This window comes from Artibeus jamaicensis, unplaced genomic scaffold (genome assembly GCF_021234435.1).
Source record: "Artibeus jamaicensis isolate MK-2021 breed Jamaican fruit bat unplaced genomic scaffold, CSHL_Jam_final scaffold_537, whole genome shotgun sequence".
Taxonomy (NCBI): domain Eukaryota; kingdom Metazoa; phylum Chordata; class Mammalia; order Chiroptera; family Phyllostomidae; genus Artibeus; species Artibeus jamaicensis.
The window spans coordinates 44,606,553-44,629,527 of record NW_026522047.1 but is presented as its reverse complement, the minus strand read 5'-3'; the positions used below and the strand labels follow the sequence as shown (position 1 = coordinate 44,629,527).

Genomic DNA, 22,975 nt, shown 5'->3' with positions numbered 1-22,975 from the left:
ACTCATATGGGTCCCCGGTTTACTCATTTGGGCCCCCAGCTTCTGAGGGCTAGCTGTCCTCTTCAGGGGGCCCTGACTGCGGTCAGGCTAAGCGTGGAAACTCCACATCACCTTCTGGAAACTCAGGGGGATGTGGGCCATGCTGAAAAATTCATCCCCTCCCGGTTTTTGCTCAAAGCCCCAGTCTTGGCTTCAGGCCTCTGGCTTCTTCCCCAGAACCTTCTGGTGGGGGAGGGGACAACCCCCAAAATTTCTTTTCCTGTCCCACTTGCTTTCCCTCCTCCATCTGCCTCCCTTCTTTGTCTCTCTCCCCTCCCCAATTCTTCCTTCACTCTGTCTTCTTCTCCCTGTCCATCTTCCTCTCCCCCAACTTTGTTTCTGCTGTCAATTGTCTCTTTCATAACTTCTAAGTTCCCATCTTTCTCCCCTCCCCTCCCCTCCCTCCCTCCCTTCCCTCCCCTCCCCCCTCCCCTCTCCTCCCCTTCTCTTCTCTTCCATTCTCTCTCTCCCTACCCCCTTCTCTCACATTCTCTCTCTTCCAACCCCCTATCTCTCCCCATTTCTCCCACGTCTCTCCCCTTCTCTCTCTCCTTCTGTCTGTCTCTCGGACTCTCCTTTCTGTCAGCCTTTCTGTGACTTAGGTTTTTCTCTCTCTGCTGCCAATAAGGGAAGCTGGAGGGGGCTGCGGGTGGGGGGACAAGGGGCCCAGCCTGGCAGCCTCTCTCAGATCTGGAAGGACCATTTCCTCTTACAGCCCAGGAGTCCACTTGGATTACGAGTTCAGGACGGTAGGAACTGGGGAAGAAGGCTGCTGGTCTGCTGGTTGGCGAGCAAGGCCTTTGCACAGGTTGGAGAGCTCAGACCTGTGCTCTGGGGCTCTGCATGAGTTTCTTTGTACCCCTGAGAAATGGCTGTATGGTTACTTTTGCCTCTTTCTGTCCCTGCATGACTTGCCTAGTGTGAAGATGTGATGGTGTGTGTGGTAGACAAATGAAAACATGCACACTATGGCGGAGGGGAGTATCACAGTCTCACTGTGTTTTCCTTTAAGTCATGATGTGTATGTCTGTGTGTGACCACATTTTGAACACACAACTGCTGCCTGAATCTGAGTTGTGTTTCCAACTGTGTTTTTGGCCAAAGGAATCTGTGTATACCCATACCAGGCAAACACACACACACAGATCACATCTGTGTATCTGCTGCTTTGTGCAGCAATTAGCATGTGTTGTTGGGTGTCTGCATGTCTTTGTACTGCATTGTTGTGTGCACGTGGGTGTGTGTGACTGTTACAGGATATACACGTGCCAGTTTTGGACAAGCTACCCGGACCAAATCCCACTGTTGACTCTTTTGGGCTGTGGCACCATGAGCAAGTCACTTGCCCTCTCTGAGGCTCAGTTTTCCCTGCTGCAAAGTGAGGCTACACACAGAAGCCAGCTAGGTTTGCGAGGATTATATGAGATAAAAGGTGTAAAGAGCTGAGAGTCGTGGCTGGCACACAGCAGATGCCACTGGTGATGTTGGTGATTGTCCTTTTCTGTGCATGTGCATATGTCTGTGTCTGACGCTGGACCTCCCTGGCTTCCTGGGGCCTGCAGCCTCCCACGCTCTATGCTCTGCTATGGGGGGAATGTCCAGGGCACTGACCTGTGTTATCAGGCTCTGGTGGCCTAGGCAAGGGTGTCTGGCAATTTGGCTTCAGTTCTCATGCGGGAAAGGCTAAATATTTACAGTTGGAGCTCCTGGGCTCAGCATCACAGCTCTAGTCCCAGGCTCCGGAGATTCAGCGGGCTGGGGGGTTACCAAGTCTCCTCCCTCCTGCTCTCCCACCGGCTCTTCCCTTCCCCAGCTCAGAGGTCCCTGCTGGACTAGACCCTTGGCTTTTCCTCTGACTTCTGTACCTGCTACGGGCCTCCTCGCTGGATTCAGCATCTTGGTGGCGAGAGGTGAGAGGGCAGGTGGAGGCTGATTCTGTCTATCGACATACCTGGGCTTCTGCTTGGCTGGGGGGCTTCCCAGACCTCTTCCTTACCTCAGACTGAGATCCTGGTAGGCAGTGGATGTTACATATTCTAGCTCCAGGGGATGTAGTCCATTGTTGTTGTGGAGGGCCTGGTGTTTTGGGGGCAAGGAGAGGACCCCCCTCTGCCCTTGGGAGCTCCTGTGTGATGTGTGAGTTCAGTCATGAATGTGTCTTTTTCCAGCTCAGAACCCCTCCTGGCTCCCACATGAGCCAGGGTAAAGCCCAAGTCCTCCTTGAGCCTCTCAGGGCCCTGCACACTTTGTGGCCTCACCTTCCTACCGCTACCTCTTCACTCACTGTTCCAGCCGCACAGGCCTCTCTGCTATTCCTTGGGCACATGAAGCAAGCTCCCACCTCAGGGCTTTTGCACTTGCTATTCCCTCTGCCTGAATGTCCTTCCCTTTCTCTCTTTTCCTTCAGGTCCTCATTCGAGTGTCATCTTCTCTTTATTATTATTATTATTATTATTATTATTATTATTTTTAAAGAATTTATTTAAGAAAGAAGGGAAGGGAAGGAGAAAGAGAGGGAACCACACACATCAATGTGTGGTTGCCTCTCGCATGCCCCCAGTTGGGGACCTGGCCTGCAACCCAGGTATGTGCCCTGACTGGGAATCGAACCAGTGATGCTTCGGTTCACAAGCCAGTGCTCAGTCCACTGACCTATACCAGGCCTTAACTCTCTATTTAAAATGCCCCTCCCAGCCCAGGATTCCTATCCCTTTCCCTACTTGAGGTTTCTCCTATGCACTTATCACCCTGACCTACCTGCCATCCATTGTCCCAACCAGGATGTCAACTTTATGAAGGCAGGATTTTGTCTGTGTTGGTCATGGCTGTCTCCTCATAGCCTGGAACAGCTCCTGGCACACAATAGGCACCCAAGGAGTGTTTGTTGAATGTGTGAAAGGGAGATGTATGTGATGATAAAGACCATGGGACACGTGCCTGTGTGGCCACCAGGACGTGTGGGTTAGGACGTGGTGGGACTTGGTGCAGATGGGGTCGGCCTGTGGAGCCGCGCTAAGTGTTCTGAGTGTCAGCAAGTGCATATGGGAGGTGTGCGTGTCCTCCTCGGAGAGGCGGTGACCCCCACGTGTGAAGGCAATGGGAGCCCCTGTGAGGGTCCTACAGGGTCAGGTGTAGATGGCCAGAGTACACATCCTTGAGTGAGGACGCTTGGAGGTCACCTGTGTAAGTTGGGTAACACCTGGGGGGACACAGCAGACCTGGAGCACGTGGGTACTGGGGGGTTATGTTTTGATCTGAGGACATGGGAGATGGTCCGTCCACTACTAGACTGAGACTTGCCCCTCACCCTCCCTCCCTCCCTCCCTCCCACGCTTCCCCTGTTTCTGCTCCAGCCTCCCGAGGTGGTTTTTTTTTTCCCCAAAAAATACATCAGCATGATTTAGCCTCATGCTGCACATGTTGTTCCCCCGCAAGAGCTTCTCTTCTCCACGCCAGACATCCCCATGTCTTTCTCCTTTCCCCTTTCAGGTCTTCAGTCAAACGTCACATCCTCCAGGAGGTCTTCCTCTCCTCTTAAATTGCCACTGTATAGATCCCCGTGTCTCTCCTAGCACCATCTAAAACATTTTATTAATCTCATACTTTATTTTGTTCCTTGCGCAGCAGGGCAGAGATTTTGTTTCTGACAGTATTCCCAACGCCTAGAAATGAGACCGGCACACAGTAGGCACTCAGGGAAGGCTTGTTGAGTTGAGTTCTGTCCGGCAGGGTGCCTGGAGCTCAGTGGAAAGCCTTGGGCAGGATTCCACAGGGTTGCCTTCAGGCTTGGGGGTGGGGGGAAGTATAGTGATGGGTGTGGGTGGTCCTGGAGCCACATGGTGTAAACACGCGCATTGGGCGCAACTGGGTTTGGTTCGGCCTGAGAGTCGGCGGTCTAGTCTGGATTCCCCGGCCCTCCTCTCCCTCCCGTTCGTCCTCTGCCTGCAGGTCCGGCATGTGGGTACCAGGTCTGCACACGCTGCAGCTGCTGCTTCTGCTGGGCGTTTCGTGGGCGCGGGCGGGCGCCCCGCGCTGCACCTACACCTTCGTGTTACCCCAGCAGAAGTTCACAGGCGCAGTGTGTTGGAGCGGACCGACTGTGGCGCGCCCAGCGCCGGAGGCCGTGAATGCCAGCGAAGTTGCAGCGCTGCGCGTGCGTGTAGGCCGCCACGAGGAGCTGCTGCAGGAACTCCAGCGGTTGGCGGCGGCTGACGGCGCAGTGGCCGGCGAGGTGCGCGCGCTGCGCAAGGAGAGCCGCAGCCTGAGCACGCGCCTAGGCCAGCTGCAGACGCAGCTGCAACACGAGGCGGGCCCGGGGGAGTGGCCAGGTCCGAGGGCCGAGCCCGCTGCTGCGCTGGAACTGCTCGGGGAGCGCGTGCTCAACGCGTCGGCCGAAGCACAGCGAGCAGCCATCCGCTTTCATCAGCTGGATGTCAAGTTCCGAGAGCTGGCGCAGCTAGTTAGCCGTCAGAGTAGCCTTATTGCCCGTCTGGAGCGCCTGTGTCCGGGCGGCGCGGGCGGGCAACAGCAGGTAACCTCCGTTGTACCTTCAGAATCGCAGCCTGTGTGCACTGTATGTAAGATGGGCCTCCTGCAACCCAATGGTCTTATCTGTATTCCAAAATCCGCAAAGTTCTGAAACCCACATTCCTGCCTCTCCTATAATTCATCTGGGTCTCCTAAAACTCAACGGTGGCTACTTAAAATCTTTACTTACCCACTTCATATGAATATTCTTAGAATCTTGTAATCAAGCATATTGTGTGGATAAAGACCAAAGAGCCCTGTTATGGAAGTGTTATGATATATGACATAGACCCTGTATTACTGATTCTAACTCCGGCATAGTATTCCGAATTCTGGAACGTGTGACTCTGGGACAGTCCCTAACTCACAGAGTTGTCAGGAGCACTCAGTAAGCTAATACTCATTGTTGGAGCCACTCATATCATTATTCTTACTTTAAAGGAGTTGGAGGCCCAGATTGGTTAAGTTGTGCACATCAGAACAGGAATTTAAGCTCAGCTGTCTGTCCTTGGCAGCTAGAGTTAGGGTTTTGGGGAGGATCAGCCCATGTCTTTGCCTGGTCTCCTGCCCACCTGGGCGCTGAGAGGTTGAGCAGCCGAAAGTAGCCTGGGGTGATGGTTAACGAAATCACATCTGATTCTCTTGTCACCCAGGTTTTGCCACCGCCCCTGGTGCCTGTGGTTCCAGTCAGTCTGGTGGGTAGCACCAATGACACCAGCAGCTTAGACCCAGCTCCAGAGTCCCAGAGAGACCAGATCCTGAGGCAGCAGGGTCCCTCGGCCTCCCCCGTGCCTGCAGGGCATCCTGCTCTCCCTACCAAGCCAATGGGTAAGATGAGGGTGGGGCTGTTGGGGGGGGTGAGGAGCCAGGGGACTTCCAGTGTAGCATGAGCAGAGGGAAATTAGAATCAGGATTCTAATGGCATATTCCTCCCACAGCGAGAGGACTGGAGGAAGTAATACTGTTAATATGGTGATGGTACAAGGGTCTATGGCTTTTACTCTGATAAAGGCCAAAATTTTTACTATGGTATGAAAATAGGAGAGGTACTTTTATTTTGATGGGGGATCAGGGAGTTTAAGATTGCTACTTTGGTGAGAATTTCAGCTGGTTTAGAGTACCATGTTCAGGACTTTTATTCTGGTGAGACCACATAACCAGGATTTAAAAACTCCAGGATCCACATGTGCTGTAGTGAGAGAAGAGTGACTTCCAAAGAAATTGGTACTGGAGTACTTAATTTTGATGACAATGGGAGAGGCAGGACTGTTATTCTGGTAAGGGGAACCAGTGAAAACTAGGACTCTTACTCTAATAAGGGGTAGGTTGGTCTAGGCTGTACTTAACTCACATGTCTGTGCCCACAGGCCCATGGCAAGATTGTGCAGAGGCGCACCAGGCAGGCCATGGGCAGAGCGGAGTGTATGAACTGCGACTGGGCCGGCGTATGGTGTCAGCTTGGTGTGAGCAACAGCTGGAGGGTGGAGGCTGGACTGTGATTCAGAGGCGGCAAGATGGCTCAGTCAACTTCTTCACTACCTGGCAGGACTACAAGGTGGGCACAGCTAGGTAGGGGGCAGGGCTGGGCAGAGGAGGGGACCTGCTTCTCACTTTCCGACTTTCCTGCCCTGCCAGGTGGGCTTTGGGCAGCCTGATGGGGAATACTGGCTAGGCCTTGAACCAGTACATCAGCTGACCAGCCACAGGGACCATGAGCTACTGGTGCTCCTGGAGGACTGGGGGGGCCGTGGTGCCCGTGCCCACTATGATGGTTTCTCCCTGGAGCCTGAGAGGGACCACTACCGCCTACGGCTTGGCCAGTACCATGGAGATGCTGGAGACTCTCTTTCCTGGCACAGTGATAAGCCTTTCAGCACCGTGGATAGGGACCGAGATTCCTATTCTGGTAAGCAGCTCTTATTCCGGTGTGGGGTGGGGTGGTGGGACTTCTAGTGAGAATGGAAGGTGGTAAGATTTCTCTCTGGTAAGGATCAGGGTACGCAAGAGAACAGGGCATAGGACTTTTATTCCGGTGAAGGGCTGGGGAGCTCAGATTCATTCTCTGATGAGGCAATAGTTAAGTGTCAGGACTCTTGTTCTCCTGGGATGCATGAAGGGCTCTGTCAGAGCTAAAACTCTTATTCTAGAAAGGAAGTGGAGATTCTGCTCCCCGCCCTCCCCCCAAAGGAATGAGGTAGAGATCCTAGGTTGCAGAAAAGGGTGGGAAAAGTGTGACTTGTACTTTGGTAAGGGGATAGGGAAGGAATTAAGGCCATTACTTTGAAGAAGTGGAGGGCCAAGGGATGCCTGGCTAAAAGCCTTGCACTAGTGAGATACTGGTAGATACTATTATTCTGGTAAGAGGACATGGACTCTCTCTCCCCTTATAGGTAACTGCGCCCTGTACCATCGGGGAGGCTGGTGGTACCATGCCTGTGCCCACTCCAACCTCAATGGTGTGTGGCACCGTGGTGGCCACTACCGTAACCGCTACCAGGATGGCGTCTATTGGGCTGAGTTTCGTGGAGGGGCTTACTCTCTCAAGAAGGCTGCCATGCTGATCCGGCCCCTGAGTTTGTGATCATCTGTCCATCTGTCCCCCACGTTCCAGGGGATGTTTGTCACCAGGAGCCCAAGTTGTCCTGGCCACATCTCGTGGTTCAGTGTGAGCCATGTCCCACAGACCTTCCCACTGTGGATCTGCCCCCCAGGACCCTGAAAACAGGACCCAGGAATCCCCCTGCCAGCATCTCCGACCCAGGTGGCTCCCCAAGGGCACTTAGATCTCAGTTTGAGCTCATATTTTATAACAACACAAAATATCCACACACTGTGTCTGGTTCGCATCTGCACCTGGCAGGGGTCACTCCCCGTGCCCGCCCTCCTCCTCCTCCTCCTCCTCCTCCTCTTCTTCCTTCAGGTCCTCCAGGATGAGGTTGTCCAGGTGTTCTAGGAGGCCCCCCTGGCTCAGGCAGGTGGCCACAGTGGAGCCACTGCTGATGTGGGGGTTGCTGGGGTGCAGGACTTTGGGCAGGTGGTTTTGCTTCCGGCTCTTGGGGTGTGCACAGGATGTCCCAGGCACGTGGGGCTCTGGGAAGGGAGGGGTTCTGAGGTCCAGGGCTTGAGGTCATATGAGACTCTGGGGGTAAGGGGTCTGAGGCCATGGGGGATCTGGGAAGGGGAGAGGCTGAGGCTATAGGCTCAGAGCTACAGGAAGTTCCGAGTTGAAAGTCATAGGTGTCAAAGTCACAGGAGACCCACGGACATGGGTATCGCCTGAGACTCCAGGAGACAGAACAGGAACCAAGAATACAGAGACCACAGAGGCAGAGGCCATGGGCCACTGGGGTATCAGCCACTGAGGAAAATTACAGAAGCTCACGGGCAAGACCACGGAAGGTGGCTGATGCTGTGGGAGGTAGTACTGAAGGCCAGAGAGGCTGGGGTGGGGCACAGAAGACATGGAAGGAGGGGCCAATGCCAGGCTGTGGGAAGTGGCCACAGGGACTGAGACCTCGGTGCTTAAAACCCCAGAGGTTGCTGAATCGAGGCCAAATAGACTGCCCAGAGTGGGGGAGGCCACAGGGCACACGCCAGGCCCTTACCTCGCCGGTTGTAGCAGTCAGCAGCTGAGCAGGAGTGGGTGTGGGTGCTGCGGTGCCCTGTGTCCCGGTCCCAGCGCGGAGGGAGGATCCGTGTCGGATACACCGGAAAGCCACATCCATAGCAAGGGGATGGGGACCCCATCTGTGCCCAGCCCCTGGGGGCAGGCAGGGCCGTGAGGGTCTGAGGGTGAGGCTGAGGCTGGGGCCAGAGCAGGGAGGGCAGGGCTAAGGGGTGCCTCACCGAAAGTTGTGCCGGCACTTTGGACAGTGGAACTCAGCCACGCCCCACATCTTGTCACATGGCACTGGCTCATAGCGCTTCCGGCATTTCCTACACCGGGACACCTGCGGGTGTGGAAAAGGGAACAGGCTCCCTGTCAAAGGGGAGCTCTGGTAGCTTGATTATTGGCCATAGTGGGAATATTTACACCATGCAAATCGGTAAACACTACAAATCTGGGGTCCCTCTCATGCTGCAAGAGCTGGTTCTTAAGCACATACCACAAGCCCACCAATGGTCAGTGGGTCCAGGAGTCAGATTTGGGGTTGTGGTTTCAGGGTCAGGTTTGATTTCTGAGGTAGCTGTCAAACTGTGGAATCGGAAGTCCAGCTCTGGGGTTAGGGTTGAGCTCCTCAAGTTTAAGGTCAGACATCCAGCTCAGGGGGGGAGTTGGGGTCTGAGATCGAGGTTGAGCTCCCAGAGGCTTAAATCAGAGCTTCAGACACTGAGGGTGGGGGTTGGGAGTGGAGTTTAGGGCAGTTGGGAGAATCGAGGTCAGGGGATGAGTGATCACCTCCTTCCGCTGAGGCACCCGGCGCCACCAGACATGGTCACAGGAGGAGCAGGCGAACTGCCGGTCCACGGCAGGGATGAGGTCTTCCTGGGCACGTTGGAACATGCGCAGGTTGGCTTCCGTCAGCGGGAGGAGGGAGGTTGCCACTGCCTGTTGAATTGGGCCAGTGGGCATTACAGTGTGGTCACTCCCCTCCCCCCTAATAAACACTTGTCAGCGCTACTCTCTGACAGGCATACCTCTCCCCCATGGGTGGCCTCCCTGCTCCACCTCCCCATGCCCATGTCTTAGACTCACCTGGATGTCCTGGTCCTGCTTCATGTCCTCTGGTGGGTCCTGGGTGGAGACACCAGGGGCAGAGGCTGAGGATTCAGCTCAGGCCTCTTTTTACCTTATTTGTTGGGGGAGGGATCTTGACCCCATATAAGAGCAGAGTGTTCCTAACTCACAGGGAGCTGACTGAGTAGCACTCACTCAGTTACCCTTATAGCAGTTCTGGGAGGTGGGCCCACTTGTTATCCCCACTGCTGAGATGGGGAAATTGAGGCCCAGAGCCAGCGGAGGGCTTGCCTGAGATCACCCTCAGTGAGTGTGGTGAGGCAGGTCTGGACCTCATACTCCCATCCTGTTTGCAAACATCATATGCTTGTCGGCATTGAGATGTTGACTCTATGAGATCATGCTGCTTTAGGTTATGTGTTCCAGCTCTGGGTTCAGACAGAAGCAAGTTTGTTGCCTGCCCCCCCTGCCCCCCACCCATTACTTCCAGCTGTGGGAATGTGGCCAAACCCCCCCCCACCCTGGGTTCCTAATGAGGGGCATCTCAGAGTCCAGGCTCTGACTCTGTGTGGCTAGGGTTCACGTCCTAATGGCCTCCTGGATGCTGCATAATCCTGGCCAGTGACTTCCTCACTCTGTGTCTCGGTTTCCTCATCTGTAAAATGAGGTGATAAATAATAGGACCTGTTTCATGGGGCCACTGTGGCAGTGAAATGAGTCAACAGGTAGAATTCCTGGAGTCCTGCTGCAAGGGCAATGCTCCATCGATGCTCCTCTTGGCTATTATTTTACAATATTCCTTATAGGTATTGATGTAAATGTATAAATGTAAAGAGTATAATACATATTTTATTATAGTCTTTAACAACTCAATGCTAGGCCTTTCAAGACAGCAAAATCCACAGTGCATCAGCCACCAAAGCCATGCAGAGGGCAATGTGGCCATGACGTTCTGTGTCTCAAAGCCTTTCATCCATCCATCCATTTAGCACTTGAGCTTCCCTGCCCCCCTCTCTTCCTCATCTGCTGCTCACCCCAGACTGTGTTCCTTTGCTCACACCCTTCTCTCTTCTAGGAGACCCTTTCTGACACCTCCATTCCCAGCGATCACTCTTTTCCAGCGAGTTGGCAACACATCCTCTAGGAAGCTTTCTCTGACCTCCAGGGATCCTCTATGATGACATTAATTCTGGCTGGTGTCACTGGTTTGTTTCATGTCTCTCTCCCCCATTTAACACCGTCCGCATGTAATGAACACCTACTGTTTGCAAGCTCCCTGGCTGAGAAGTGAAGAAATGTGGCTGGACCAGGAGTTATGGACTGGCAGTGCACTGAGGGGGCTCACTGTGGATGGACGCGCACTGTTCTCCCTCCCCAAGTTACCTTGTCCTTTGAGGAGAGGGGGCAGTTTACCTGGGCATCCAGGTCATTACTCAGGTCCTGTCCGTCTTTCTGCTTTACCCCTGGTAGGGAGAGTAAGTGTAAGTGAAGGGCCTTTGAAGGATCTTGTGGGAATTTCAGGTTCCCAGAGCCCCAATATAGACCAAGAGAGGATCTCAACGCCCCTTTCTGCCTTTCTCACCGACCACGCTCCCCTTGCGCTGAACCCCCACCAGAACCGGGACCCCAGCCCGCCTGTCCGCTCACCATACACGATGGAGCGGCCCACTCCAGTGTGGTCGCTGCCAAATTTCCTCATCAGAGTCCCCGCCTTCCTGGAGGAGACCTTCCCATGAAACTTCTCCCGGAGGCGCCTGACACTCTTCTCCAGCTGGGGGATGGAGGGGACAGGTGGGCTCCGAATGTGTAAGAAGAAGAGCGACTGCCCCTCCCCCATCTCTAGTCTTTCTCCTCTCCGCCCAAACTTGACCCTTGGTTTTGGCCTCAGCACCTCCCTCCTCCATCTCTCCAAGGCATTTCCTGGAAAAAGCCAAAGTCCCCACCGGGCTCTGGGGGAGGGTGGACTGGGGCGAGCGTCCCAGGCTCGGGAGGAGGCCGGCCAGGTAACCCCTGGCCTCTGACCCTTGACAGTGCAGCCCCCGCTTTTGGTCGAGGAGGCCGCATTTTGCTCAGGCGCGGGTGGCAGTCACTCTCCTTCCTGAGCGGGAGTCAGGCGCCACTAGGGCAAGGTCTGAGCTGCGGATGGAGTACCCAGGAACTGTGAAGCCCCCTTCGGGGCCCCTGCCCCTCCCTAGCATCTCTTCCGGGGCCCCGGTCCAGTCGTAGTCATCTCCTACCTCCACACCTTCTTGAGACATGGTGGCGGCCGCGCAGGTACCCGCGAGGGTCCGCACTGCGCGCTCGGCGCCCCCCGTACTTGGGCGCGCCCGGCGGTCTGGCAGCGCGCAAGGCAGGGGGCGGGGCTCCGGGCCAGCTCCGCCTTTCCTTCCTGGCCTCCTCTGCTTTCGCTTTCGGTGGGTGGGTAGTGGGCTGTGTGCCGGCTCCGCCCTGGCCCCGCCTCCGCTCTTGCGCCCCAACCCCGGGAGGGCTCCTGGGGTCTGCACCCCGCAGCGGAGCGCGCGGACCTTGGGTGGGGGAGGCGGTGCGGCCTCTGCAGTCGGTCACATGTCCCAACGCTGCGCGGGGTCCGCGTCTTCACGTCCTCGTGGGGGCGGGGCTGATGGAAAGGCCAAGGAGAGTCTCCGCGCTGCCGCCCCCGCAAGCTAGTGTCCTGTCCCCCAGGAATCAGGCGCCAATTAGGACCAGCGCCCCTACCTCTCTCTGAGTCTTTTATCTTGCCAAATTCCTTCTCTGAACCTCAGTATACCCCTCTGTAAAATGGGGTGGATAAGAGTGACTACACTCTAGGTGTGTGTGTGGGTTTGTGTGCCTGCGTGGGTGTTTGCCAGGATTCGAGACCCCGGGTAGAACGTTTAGTGGCGCCTGGCATGCAAACTAGGAGGCGAACTAGTCACTGGGCCATCCAGCGCTGCCAGTCCGAAGGGACAGGCATTGGGGCTTGGGGAGGTGCCTGTGAAAACACAGCAAGGCGATTCTAACCCAGTCGGCACTGGGGGCTGGAGGGGTCCTTAGAAGGGGCCCTGACCCAGCTCATAGGCAGGAAGGATGGCCTCTTGGAGGAGGTGACGGCTTGAAGTTTGAGGTTTTAGCCAGGCTAATGATAGAGTGGGGAGGAGGAAGCAGTTGGTGCAAAGACTCCAGAATCAAGAGAGAGTCTGGTGCTTTGGGCCAGGGCTTCTCAACCTTCACTGCGGATATTTTGGGTTGGAGTGTTCTTTGCGCCGTGCGCTGTAGGACGCTGAGCAACATCCTTGCTGTCCGCCCTCTAGATGCCAGTGGCACCCCTCCCCCAGTGGTTGACAACTGGAAACGTTTCCGGACGTTGCCAGATGTCCTCTGGGGGGCATAATTACATTAGAACAAATGACTCAATATCTTTTTCCAGTTGTGCACCCTTATCAGTAAAAACGTTGAAGCTCTACCCCAGATGGATATTCCTTTATAAATGACATACGAATACAGTTATACCAACAGATTCTCTGTAGATTATTTTATAATAACATATCTATTAAATATATTCTTTAGCAAACAAAAAATGGAGATTTAAAAAATAGGTGTTGTAATGTTTTCTACTTGACTCGCAAAGCTTTGTGTGTGTGTGCGGAGACGACTCTATCAGGGAGTGCAAACAGTTCCTGGCTCTTCCCGGTAGGGATGGGGGCCTGGAGGCTGCACAGAGGGCCTGGGATTTTGTCTTCAGGGAAGTGGGGAGATGTGGAGGGCTTTCCCCTTATAGTTGCCAATTACTCCTTTTGCAGTGGAAGGGGAGGTCACAGCTGTGTCCCATCCCCTGGCCAGGGTGGGCACAGAATGGGCAGGAGACAAGTAGGAGACTGATCCAGCTATGGCAAGAAGCAGGACCGCTAGATTCTCCTAATAGTGGCCATGGTACTGAGGGCTCACTCTGTGCCAGGCACTGTTCCAGGGACTGTGGATAGAGCAGGGAACAAAACTAGGACCCCTGTCCTTGGAGAGCTGGTATTCTAGTAGGGGAGACAGACAAGAAATTATATATATATAAACACACACATACACAAACACACACAGAAAATAAGTGCTAGAAGAAACACGAACTGAGGTAGGGAGATGGAAAAAAGGGACATCAGAGGAGGCGATGGGAAGTGACCTCTGAGGGTAGACCTGAAGGAGGTGGGTGAAAAGAGTCCCAGACAGAGCAGTAAGTGCCAAGGGCCCCCGAGGTGGGAGCGTGGAACTGTGGTCAGCAGTTGTAGTGGTGCTCTATCGCTGCATAACGAGTTATCCCCAAACTTATTTCATATAGTTTTTATGGGTCAGGAAGCCAGGAGTGGCTTCGCTGGGCTTTTCTGGCTCAGGGTCTCGGGGTTGCTGTCGAGATGTCTATGGGGGCTGCAGTCGCCTGAGGGTCTAATTGGGGCCAAGTGATCTGCTTCCCGCATGGCTCACTCACAGGGCCGGTAGGTGGGTGCTGGTTGGTGGAATGCCTCAATTTCTGTTTCCTTGAGATGCCTGAGTATACTCCCATCTTGGCAGAAGGCTTCCTCAGAGCAAGTGATTCAAGAGCAGGAAAGCCAGGTGGAAGTTGTATCTTTTCATGACCTACCCTGGAGAGTCACATTGTATCACTTCTGCCTCCTTCTGAACTTTAAAACTGAGTCACTGGATCCAGCCTGTGACCAAGCATGGGAGAATGAAGACCCTGCCGCTCTCCTCCCACGTTCCCATCTTCTGCCGGAGCCTCTCAGTGGCTGCACCAGAAGGCAAGGAGAGCTGGGGGCCGGTCATGCAGTCAGCCTCTCAGGGCACGGAGTTGGGGGGAGAAGTGGGGGATTGATCTGGAAGGACAAACAGAATATCTGACCAGAGGATTGAATGTTAGCAGTGTACATTAATGGAAAAGCGAACATTTCCAACGATCACATGGGGGCGCTGCCTACCCAGCAACAGTTGCTTGAGATTTTTTTTTGGTGGGGGGAGGGCTAGATGTGGCTGGCTGTGCAGTGGTGTGAGCATTACTGCATTTTATCCTTTGTCTTTATAAAAAGGTGTGGAAAGGCAGAAAATGGATGTGCTGATAACATGATGAGTTAAATTGGAGCTCATTCGATCCATTCATTAATTTGACAGATGTTTATGTCTCAGGTGCTTCCGATGGCGCAGGCACGGTGCTGGGCAGCCCTTCCAGAGTCAGAGTCTTAATGGAAAGAGAAACATGAAGCAGATGATATTGCAGGTAATTATTTAATTATATTTATGGTATATTCCGCTCCCCCTCCCCCACCCCGCCTTCCCAAGGGAGAGAACCATGAGAAAGGATAACACACGGGAACCTGACCTGGTTAGGGTGGTCAGGGAGGACTTCATTGGGAAGGTGCCTCTTGAGCTGAATCCTAACACATTTTGAAACACTGTGTTAAGTGTTTTTAAAATATACTTGGTCCTCATAGCAACCCTATGAAGTGGGTAGTAGTATTATAAATGGGAGAACAGGGTTTTTTCTTTTTCCAATTGCAAGAATGTGCTCATGGGATGAATGGGAGTTATCTAAGTGAAGAGGTTCAGGGCAGAGGGAACAGCATGTGCAAAGGTCCTGAGGTGGGGAAGGGCTTGGTCCATTGCAGGAAGTGGAGGGTCAATATGACTGGGCTCAGGGAGAAGAGGGGATAGTGGAGGCAAGTGAAGCTTGGGCCAAAAGCCACAAATCTTGACCTTCAGCTGGGCCCTTTGAGGTTTAAGGTGGTGACCATATGTTCAATTATAGAGGAAGTGGACACAGTTGAAGCATGTGCATGCTTTTTGCAATCTAGTCAAATTTCCCCCTCAGTTTAACCAAATGAAGACATTTGGGAATGCCCAGAGCTGGAAGTAGGGAAATCTCAAAACTGTTGGAGAGGGCGTCCCTTGTTAGAACCTTTGGAGAGGGCAACTTGGAAAGGCTTACTAAGGTATTAAGCATGCTGAATGAACCATTTCTTTCATTTCCCGGATTCTGAGGCTTTGGCATCGGGACCTTGCTGACACTGGGGGCGCTGTCCCTCCCCGGGCACACAAACACCATCTGTGGGCACTTCCGTATGAGGATCTCCATAGCACCTTTACTTTCCACATGGCATATTTCTCTAGCAACTGAATTATTTTGGGCAACAAACTTTCATCACTTTTGTAATTAGAAACAAAATATACACAGTAAGATAAATTCAGTCTTTTAACATTGATTTTAGAGAGAGAGGAAGGGAGAGAAAGAGAGAGAGAGAGAGAGGGAAGGGGAGAGAGAGAGAGATGGATGTGAGAGAGAAATATCAATTGGTTGCCTCCCATATGCACTCCGACTGAGGATTGAATCCACAACCCAGGCATATGCCCAGACCAGGGAGCAGGCCTTCTGGTGTATAATCAACTGAGTCAGGGCAGTCCAGTTATTTTTTCGAACAACATTATGTGGCCCTGGCAGCTGTAGGTCAGTGGGCTCAACCCACTGACCTTCCTCAGAGGGCCTGGAATCAAAGGATCGCGGTTCGATTCCCAGTCAGGGCACATGCCTGGGTTGCAGGCTGTTCCCAGCAGGGTACCCAAGAGAAGCAACAATACATTGATATTTCTCTCCTTCCCTTCCCCTCTAAAGATAAATAAATAAAATCTTTTTAAAAATTCAAAAACTCTTTAAAGTGTTAAATATCTATCATTCAAACATTAATTAAAAAAATAAACAACGTGTGTGAAACCCTGGAAGTATATCTTGGGCAATGACACTTAACTGGGGAGAAGGAATTTGGGGTTTCATAATTCGTGTAGTCCTCAGTTGTTAATAAACAGAAGTCCTTTACCACACAGAAATCTGCTGTTTGCATTTTGCGAAATCAGCTTCAAACACATTTCTGGGAATGCATTACCTGCAGAAGTTGAGTAACTTGTCTGGGGCTCTGCTCAAATGGATCCAGTGAGTGGGGAAATCATAGCAGCAAAAATACTCTGAATGTGCCCAGGCCTTGCTGGGTGCCAGGCAGTCCATGGGCTGTCCTCTGGGCGCCAGCCTATCAAGTCATTCCTAAGCATTCTTCTTAGGTGCCACTGTCCCTTTTGCAAACGAAGAACCCAAATTTCAGGGTGCTTAGGCAAACCATGGAGGACAGCCAGCTGGTAAGTGGCATAGCCAGAACTCGAACTCAGGCCAGCTGATGGCAGTGTTCCTTCAAGCTGAAATTTTATTTTAAAGATTTTCTTTATTTATTTTAGAGAGAGTGGATGGGAGGGAGAAAGAGAGGGAGAAACATTGATGTGCAAGAAAAACATAGATTCGTTGCCTCTCGCACACCCCCCAACCAGGGACCTGGCCACCAACCCAGGCATGTGTCCTGACTGGGAACCAAACCGGCAACCTTTCAGTTCGCAGGCCAACACCCAATCTGCTGAGCCACACCAGCCAGGACTACGATCTCACTCTTTAATGGTAGCTCCAGGGATCACAATATGCATACTGAAGTTTTCCTAGTCTACTTAGAGTTAATATTTTACTACTTAAAATGGAATGCAAAGCCACTGTTTAGTCCCCTCCCCTCCCCTTTTTATGTTGGAGTTGTCACATGTGTAACATCCACATACATTGAAAATGTTGTCAGTTATTGTTTTAATTTTGGGTCTTAGCCATCAAATATTTTGAAGAAAAAGGGAGAGAGAGTCTATTATGTTTAACCAGAAATTAATCATTTCTCTTAATTTTTGTTCCTGAAGTTTTAACTTTCTGGTATTATTTTCCTTCCATTTGAAGAACTTCCTATAATCATTTTTTATAGTAGGTTTGCTAGCAACAAATTTTCTTGGTTATTCTTTGAGAATGTCCTTATTTAACCTTCATTCCTGAAGGATATTTGCACTGCGTATGGAATTTTAGGTTGACAGTTCTTTTCTTTCAGAACTTGAAAAATATTGTTCCACTGCCTTCTGTCCTGCATGCTTTCCAGTGAGAAATCTGCTGTCATTATCATTCTTTGTGTGCAATGGCTGGTACCTTCTTGGCTGATTTCAGCAATTTTTCTTTGTCTTTAGTTTTCAGTGATTGAGTTTAAATGCATTTTATTTTTAGACAACCTCCACAACATGTTTTTTTTTCAAAACAATACCTCCACCCCAAATAAATCAAGGTCAAAATAAATGAAGGGCTTAAGATACAATCAGTCCCATTTGCCCTAGTCCTAGTGTGCGGATGAAAAGGAGCAGCCAGTTATGATGACAGGTGATTGATCCAAATTGTCAAATTTCTTAATGTCTTTCCTTAAGGAAAATCATATATGGGGTCACGCCATCCTCATGGTAGCCCAGCAGAGCAACCATGCTATCTGGATTTATGTTTTCACCAATAAAGAACAGGTAGTTTTTGAAAGTAGCAAGGATGTGCTGGATTTGTTCTGCAGCCCCTGTCATAAAGAGGCTTTACTCTTTCTGGTTTCAGTTCTTCAAGTTTCCCTGTGATTGATTTCATGTCATCTTTAACGTACTTCCTGCAGTCTTCTTTTGTGAAGCTATTTCCTTGCCAATGGTGGCTCATGACAATATCAACATAAGTGATTACTGCACATCTGGTACCTTTGCCCTGGGCGTGGAGGCATTTCTGCCAATGAGTGCGTCATCAGTGTTACCCTCTGTTCTACCTCCAGGCACAGTTCATCTTCAATCTCCCGGATCTTATAAATGGAGAACCTATTGTGGCTGATGAGGTCCTGGTAGATGGTCATGTGGGCGGCTGGAAGGAGACAATGGTGGCACTGGCTTGGCAGAAGTCCACAGCTTGGGGGGAGCATGGTGCAGCCCAAGCTGCTGTCAGGGGGAGCCAGCAGAAAAGCATTTGATTATGACAGGTCCAGGCATGGATTTCTTTGAGCTTATTCTGCTTGGGGTTGGCTGAACTTCTTGAATCTATAGGCTTGTGTTGTTTGACATTTGTGGGTTTTCAGCCATTATTTCTTGAAATATTTTTTTCTGTGTTCTGCTCTTTTTTCCTGTCTTTCTGGGACTCTGATGACAGGAATGTTAGACCTTTTAGTCCCACCTTCTGTTGTTGAGATTGAGTAATTTCTTTTTTTTTTTAAGACTGTATTTATTTATTTTTAGAGAAGGGAAGGGAGGGAGAAAGAGAGGGAGAGAAACATCAATGTGTGGTTGCCTCTCAGGTGTCTCCTACTGGGAACCTGACCCCCAACCCAGGCATGTGCCCTGACTGGGAATTGAACCAGCGACCCTTTAGTTCATAGGCTGGCACTCAATCCACTGAGTCACACCAGCCAGGGCATCTTTTTTTCTTAAATAAGTTAATATTTTTTTTCTGCATCAGATTACTGCAATATTTAACCTGAACTTATAAAAGAATCAAAATGAATGTCATGCCATTAAAAAAATTAAAACCTTAATCTATGGTGGAGCGGAAGTATAAACTGCCAATACTATTAAGACCTAAGTTATAATATACATGAAAGTTTACATTTACCCACTAGGAGCCAACTGAAAGAGCTCCCAGTGTCCATGTGGGAATGATTTCAGCAACAGAATCAAGTAGTACTGGATTATAAACCAAGTAAATATCCACGAGTCCTTACTGATATAAATAAAGAATTGAATAAAATAATAAATGAGGGAGAAGGGGCTAATCTCCCATGCAGAAGAGTTTTAAATAGTTCAAGCAGATACCCCATCCCTTTAGAATGGGCTGCACAGATAGACTTTTTTCCTGGGAGCACATTGTGAAAAAGGCAGTGGGGACAGTGGTCTTACCGCACAGAAACCCGACAGACACTCCTTCGGTCAGTTGATTATGTGTGACAACACCAGTTGCCCTAATGCTGATCATAAATACCTTTGATATACTGTGATGGAAGGGGTACTTTCTGTGACATTCCTCCCCCAAACCTGTGACCCTACATGTCTAATCATGAGAAAATGTCAGGCGCATTCCAGTAGAGGGACATCCTAAAGTATTCCTGAACAGTATTTTTCTAAACTCTCAGGGACATCAGACAAGGAAAAGTCCGAGAAATTGTCACAGCCACGAGGAGCCTAAGGAGACCTGACAACTAAATGTGATGTGGTGTCCTGGATAAGGTCTTGGAAAAAGACATTAGGTGATGACTGTGGACTTCAGGAAATAATACTGTATCAGTGTTGGTTTATTAAGTAAGACAAATGTGTTATAATAGTGGGAGGTGTTAATAATAGGGGAACCACAACCACGGAGATCAGTTGCCTCTCTCATGCACCCTGACCAGGACTGAACCTGCAACACAGGCATGTACCCGCCCCAGGACTGGACTGGTGACCTTTCACTTTGCGGGACCACACCCAACCAACGAAGCCACACTGGCCAGGGCCAAAGAGAGAATCTTGAAAGCAGCAAGAGAAAAGAAGTTAGCTACCAACAAGGGAGCTCCCATAAGACTTTCAGCTGATTTATCAATAAGAAACTTTGCTGGCCAGGAGGGGTTGGCAAGAAATATTCAAGGTGTGGGAAAGTAAGACCTAAAAGTAAGACTACTGAGCAAAGCTATCATTTAGAATTGAAGGATAGGCAAAGAGACTTCCAGACAAGAAAAAGTTAAAGAAGTTGATCCCCACCAGACCAGTAGTATTACAGGAAATGTTGAAGGGTCTTCTCTAAGAAGAAGGAAAAAAAAAGATTAAAAACACGAACAATAAAATGGCAATAAATACATACCTATCAACAATTGAATCTTAAAAAGAATAAATGAACAAGCAGAACAGAAACAGACTCACAGACACAGAAAACATTTTGATAGTTGCAGATGGGGAGGGGGTGTGGGGCAGGAGAAAATGGCGAAGGGAGAAGGAGCAGCAGTCAGCGGTTACCAGACAGTCCCGGGGTGTAAAGTGCAGCCGGGGAAACTGAGTCAGTACTGTTCTGATAGCTACATATGGTGTCGAGGGGCATTAGATTTACTGGGAGGATCACTTAGTCAGTTACATAATGTCTAATCACTGGGGCATACACCTGAAACTAATATTGTATGCCAACTGAAACTGAAAAATTTAAAAAAACTAAAAAAGGAAAAAATAATAGGGGAAATGTGCAGGGATAGATGAGAGTTCTTTGTGCTATTTTACCAGTTTTTCTGTAAATCTAAAACTGATATAACAATAAGGGCTATTTAAAAAGTGTCCCTGCCCTGGCTGGTGTGGCTCAGTGCATTGAGCATGAGCTGTGAACTAAAGGATTGCTGGTTCAATTACCAGTCAGGGCACATGCCTTGGCTGAGGGCAGGTCCCCAGTGGGGGCCATGCGAGAGTCAACCACACATTGATGTTTCTCTCCCTCTCTCTCTCTCTCTCCCCTCCCCTCTCTCTAAAAACCAATAAATAAAATCTTTTAGAAAAACCAACTAAGTTGTCACATTAAAAATAAATAAATAAAAGTGTCCTCACCTTTTGCCATGGAGGGACATCTGTACACGGAGGGGTCTCTGACATGGCGGTGAGTGCATAGACTCTGCAGCCAGATTGCTTGGGTTCAGACCCCAAGCCCCGTCACTTACTATCTGTGGTTGGCAGCCTCCACGCTTGCCCCATGACCCCTGCCTCCTGGCAGTCATGGCCAGGTGGTCCTTGCCTGCACTGAATAGTGCTGGCGCGTGTGACCAACAGACTGTTTTGCAGATGATGCTGTGTGACGCTAGGTCATACATAGACACCCTCGCTTCCTCCCTGCTCCTCCTCTTGGGTCACCTGCCCTGGAGAAAGTTGGCTGCCGTGCTGGGGTGGCACTGGAGCTGCCTGTGGAGAGGTGCACCTGGCAAGGAAGTGAGTCCTCCCCTAACGACCACGACCGACCCGCCAGTCGTGTGTGAGCTACGGCAGAGGTGGCTCCTTCGGCCAGTCAGGGCTTCAGATGGCAGCAGCCTCAGCTGACATGTTGACTGTCACCTCAGGAGCGGTTCCCTGAGCCCAAATGACGCAGCTGAGCTGCTCCCTGGGGAATTCCTAATCTGCGGAAACTGAATGGTAATAAGTATTTATTGCTTTAACCTCTAAGTTTTAGGGCAATTTATTGGATATAGCAATAGATAACTAATGTAGTAACTTAGAGGTAGGCACATTTTCCCCCTGTAAAGCCCAGATAATAAATATTGTACATTTTCAGGTTGCATACAGTCTTTGTTGCACATTCTACTCCTCTTTCTTTTTAACCCTTTAAAAATGTAAAAAACATTCTTGGCTTGAGGGCTGTACAAAAACAGGTCGTGAGCCTCCCTCCCTCCCTGCTTTCCTTTCTGTCCTTCCTCCGTCCTTCCCTTCTTCTTTCCTCCACTCCTCTTTCTTTTTCTCCGTCCCTTCTTTCCCCCTTTCTCTCTCAGTCTCTCTTTTGCTCTTTTATTTATTCAATCACTCATTCAGCAAAATGGGCATGAACTGTGTGCCAGGACCCAAGGGAGCTGCTGTCACTGAGACAGACAGGTTCCCTGCTCTCCAGGGGAGGACAGCAAAAGTGCAGGGAAAGAACCTATGTTATGCACTGTGACGTTTACTCTGAAGGGAACAAGCAGACTGCAGGGAGAGATGCTTCAGGGTAAGGGTCCAGTTTCATCTAGCCAGGGTGGCTAGATAAAGGAGGCCTCTTTGAGCAGAGATTCAAAGGATGGGCAGAAGCAGTGTTGGAAAAAGTGTGGGCAGAGGGAACAGCTTGAGCAAAGGCCCAGAGGCAAGAAAGAGTTTGGAGTTTCTGGGGACCGTGGAGGAGGCCAGTGTGGCTGGAGTGGAGTGAGGCGAAGAGTGGAGGGACAAGGGGTCAGGGAAGTGACATGGCCACAGGGCAGGGCCTGGAGGGCTGGAATGTGAGCAGTGGGAGCCCAGGGGGTTTTGAGCAGGGATTGCTGTGACCTAATTTTCTTCTTCTTCTTTTTTTTTTTTCTAATTTTCTTCTGCCTGTTGTGTGCATTCTAGCAGTTCTATTCACTCCCAGGGACTTTTGTCTGGCTCACTGATACTGAGTCTAGTGAGTGTTTATTGAGCACTTACTATGTGCTAGGCACTAACAACTGTCTGAAGGAAGTAATGTTAGAGATGAGGAAACCAAAACACAGCCAGGTGAGCTCCACAGCTCCAGCTTTCTCCTGACGTTTCTGGCCATCATCTGAGTTTTCACCTTCAACCAGTTGCGCCTTCTACCACAGGAATGGTCAGTTCTTCTGTTGCTCAAAAGCCTCCCATGGCTCCCCACTGCCCTTGATAATAACTTTGTCTTATTACCCAAAGCCCTTTATGAAGTCAGTCTTCCTGGCATCCTCCCCACTCCCATCTTTCTCTTCCTCCCCCTCTCTCTTTCACACTCCAAGTTCGAGCCATCCTGGGTGTCTTGCAGTCCCTCCAGCACTCTTGGGGTGTGTGTCCCTGGACCCGCATGGGCTGCTACCTTGGCTTGTCAGGTTGCCCTACTCCCACCCCCGTCCACGTTGATGAAACTCACTCATCTCCTGCCCCTGTCTCGGCTCCTCAGTTGCTTGGGGTCCCTGTCAAGCTTCCATCAGGTGCAGGGTGGACACTAAATTCATTCATCAATGTAATCATTCGCAGTACTTTCTGGAGCATCTACTGTATTCCAGCTCCCTTGTTGTAGGAACTGGGAATACTGCCGTGAGCAAGACAGATACAGCCCTCGACTTAAGGAGCTGACATTGTTCAGCAGGGGAAACACTCATTTAACAACCAAACTAGTAGATATCATATACAATATCT

At 50.8% G+C, this 22,975-nt stretch overlaps 2 protein-coding genes and 1 pseudogene across 2 annotated transcripts; 1 reads left to right on the top strand and 2 right to left on the bottom strand.

Moving 5' to 3' along the window:
• Positions 1 to 1,727: 1,727 nt before the first annotated feature.
• ANGPTL6 (angiopoietin like 6) lies at positions 1,728 to 7,147 on the top strand. Its single transcript, XM_037129108.2, has 6 exons — positions 1,728 to 1,949; positions 3,988 to 4,570; positions 5,220 to 5,394; positions 5,934 to 6,121; positions 6,202 to 6,472; positions 6,957 to 7,147. Exons 2-6 carry the CDS (start codon positions 3,995 to 3,997, stop codon positions 7,145 to 7,147), a joined length of 1,401 nt encoding a protein of 466 aa, XP_036985003.2. The 5' UTR covers positions 1,728 to 1,949; positions 3,988 to 3,994.
• SHFL (shiftless antiviral inhibitor of ribosomal frameshifting) lies at positions 7,046 to 11,784 on the bottom strand. The gene is made up of 8 exons (XM_037129134.2): positions 11,482 to 11,784; positions 10,892 to 11,015; positions 10,658 to 10,707; positions 9,263 to 9,301; positions 8,966 to 9,115; positions 8,413 to 8,516; positions 8,172 to 8,326; positions 7,046 to 7,656 (listed from the first exon to the last, which is right to left on the bottom strand). Exons 1-8 carry the CDS (start codon positions 11,500 to 11,502, stop codon positions 7,430 to 7,432), a joined length of 870 nt encoding a protein of 289 aa, XP_036985029.1. The 5' UTR covers positions 11,503 to 11,784; the 3' UTR covers positions 7,046 to 7,429.
• Positions 11,785 to 13,292: 1,508 nt separating this feature from the next.
• LOC128626340 (translationally-controlled tumor protein-like) lies at positions 13,293 to 22,965 on the bottom strand (annotated as a pseudogene).
• Between the last annotated feature and the right edge of the window lie 10 nt (positions 22,966 to 22,975).